The 2,122-nt window shown below is 54.2% G+C and overlaps 1 protein-coding gene across 1 annotated transcript; it reads right to left on the reverse strand.

Moving 5' to 3' along the window:
* Window positions 1–256: 256 nt before the first annotated feature.
* Window positions 257–397, reverse strand: CABS01_04017 (uncharacterized protein; the record flags this gene model as incomplete). The annotated part of the gene is made up of 1 exon (XM_060537389.1): window positions 257–397. One exon carries the CDS (start codon window positions 395–397, stop codon window positions 257–259), a length of 141 nt encoding a protein of 46 aa, XP_060391647.1.
* Between the last annotated feature and the right edge of the window lie 1,725 nt (window positions 398–2,122).

Raw genomic sequence — 2,122 nt, forward strand, 5'->3', positions numbered from 1 at the left:
CTGTACGGAGCTCTTAGGCGTGGCTTTCAAGGACTCGCTGACTGTGCAGCGGCTGACAGCCACACGAGTATCCGTAACAAGCAGCGGCTTGAGCTTGAGCTTCAGATCCAGACATTGAATGCCAGGCGTGCCAACTTGGATTATTAAAGGGACTCCGCCAAGGCCCAGTGTGATGTCGGCGATGATGGCCGGAAAAGTGCTGGCGAGATTGGCACGAAATGAACAAAATATGGCGCCTGGCTCGCCTCGTCTCGCCTCACACGCCAAGGCCCGAATATACCAGCGCCTGCTTGCAAGTTGCGGGCACCGCACCGTGACTTGCCGCACGGCTCCAGACGGGAAGTAAGCCTGGAAACAGCAGGATCGTCGTCGCGCCGCCCGTTTGTCGTATCGGCATTCGTACGGTACTCGTGGGTACGAAGCAACACTGCTGCCAATACACGTCCGGTGCCCTGCACGTAGACCGGGCCTGGCCATCAGAGACTCAGGGCTTCGAGTGAGGTCTCCAGGACACACAGACGGGGACTCTCGGGGGCTTGCAACTGTTGCCTGTAAAGCCTTTCAGGGGCACAAAGCATCGGTGAGCAAGGCCTGAGAATTACAAGTTAGCTGATGCGCATCAGATCACTGTTGGTCGGTCGATGAGTCGTGAGTTTCTGAGGCACGGATGGGTAGGTACCTTTAGGTATGCACACGCACATCCGTCCACAAAGTGACACACTAGAACAGGAGGGAGTGAGAGGGAGCAATACCTAGACTCACTGAACAAGAATTGAAGGCATCGGAGTGCAGAGTAACCCGACGCTGGCTGGCAAGCTGCAACTCCGTACCTTACATTGCAGCGTCTTGGATTCTTGGCAGTGGAATGAGTCGACAGCGAATCAATCTCGATCAAGGGCCGAGGGAAAGGTGGAGCAGGATATCAATGCTGTCAACGGCCTGGGCCAGGAGAGACCCGTCTGTGGTATCGTGTGGTCCAATCATCGGCAAAGCTGCTATTTTCTGCGTCTCTTCGCCCCCGTGGAGGTGCATCTGGACGAATGTGCCTGTGCCAGAAACAAGAAACTCGAATCCAGGGAATCAAGCGATCAACTTGGGCGCCTCCACGTGTCGATGGCGGTCGGGCTCAGCCCAGTGGGCAGATGGATGGAGCGAGTGGAGGAACTGCGATGCAAGTAAGCTCGACGGCCGCCAGCGTGCTCGTGCGTGCCCAATTCTTTCTGCCTGGAGATCAGGAAGCAATATTGTTGTCAGCGCGCAATTAAAACAGAAGGTAAATGCGTGGTGATGATGGCCAGAGTGTACGAGGATCCCGTTTGGGAGTTGATGGCAATGCAGCAGTCAAGAAATCAACCCCCAAGGCAATTCGTAAGTGCAGGCAGTCACGCAGTGAGAGTCGTCACTCACCCAATTGCTGTAAAGGCAACTGTGCAAAAAGAAGAAGAAGGAGCAGTCCTGATGAAGTGGAGCCGCATGGCCCCTGTTTCAGCTCCGCCCCCCTGCTCCTTCCACCGGTTCTCACTGGCTTCCCACCTGGGTCCGAAATGTGGGTTCCTTCCCCGGGGCTGGCCGCTCCAAGTGCCCCACACCCTTGTCTTTCGCTCCTTCCCTTGGCTTGACATTTTTTTTTTGTAGACTGGGGCAGGAACAGGAGGAAACACGCGCCTTCCATTGGGTGAAGCGAGGCAGGCATTGGCCGTTTGACGATCCGGCAGCGGGAAAGGTGTGAAGGTCTGGACTGAAAAGGAAAGGCGCCAAGGGGTGCATCTGTGGCCTGCAGGAGCGAATGTTCTTTCTCAGAGGAAGGAGTGACCTATTGGGCCAAGGAGTGGTAGTGCTTTGGAAGCAGGAGCGAGAAAAGACGGTAAAAAACAAATAACATGGTCATGGAAAATAATAGTAAAAAAAAATATCGGTGGCCGCAGACGCGACGGTGACATTTCTCTCCTCTTGGCTGCTGTTCGCCTCGTACTTACTTAATAAAACATCTCCTATTCGTATTTCTTCCTCCTATACTCACTTCCTCCTTCTAACTCTTTTCCTTCCTCTGAAAACCGCCCTCCTGTCACTACTATCCGCCATACTTATTCATCTTTTCTTTTCGTCCGACACTCGCCTTTCA

The sequence above is a fragment of the Colletotrichum abscissum genome, assembly GCF_030869225.1.
Source record: "Colletotrichum abscissum strain IMI 504890 chromosome Unknown Scaffold_7.1, whole genome shotgun sequence".
Taxonomy (NCBI): Eukaryota; Fungi; Ascomycota; class Sordariomycetes; order Glomerellales; family Glomerellaceae; genus Colletotrichum; species Colletotrichum abscissum.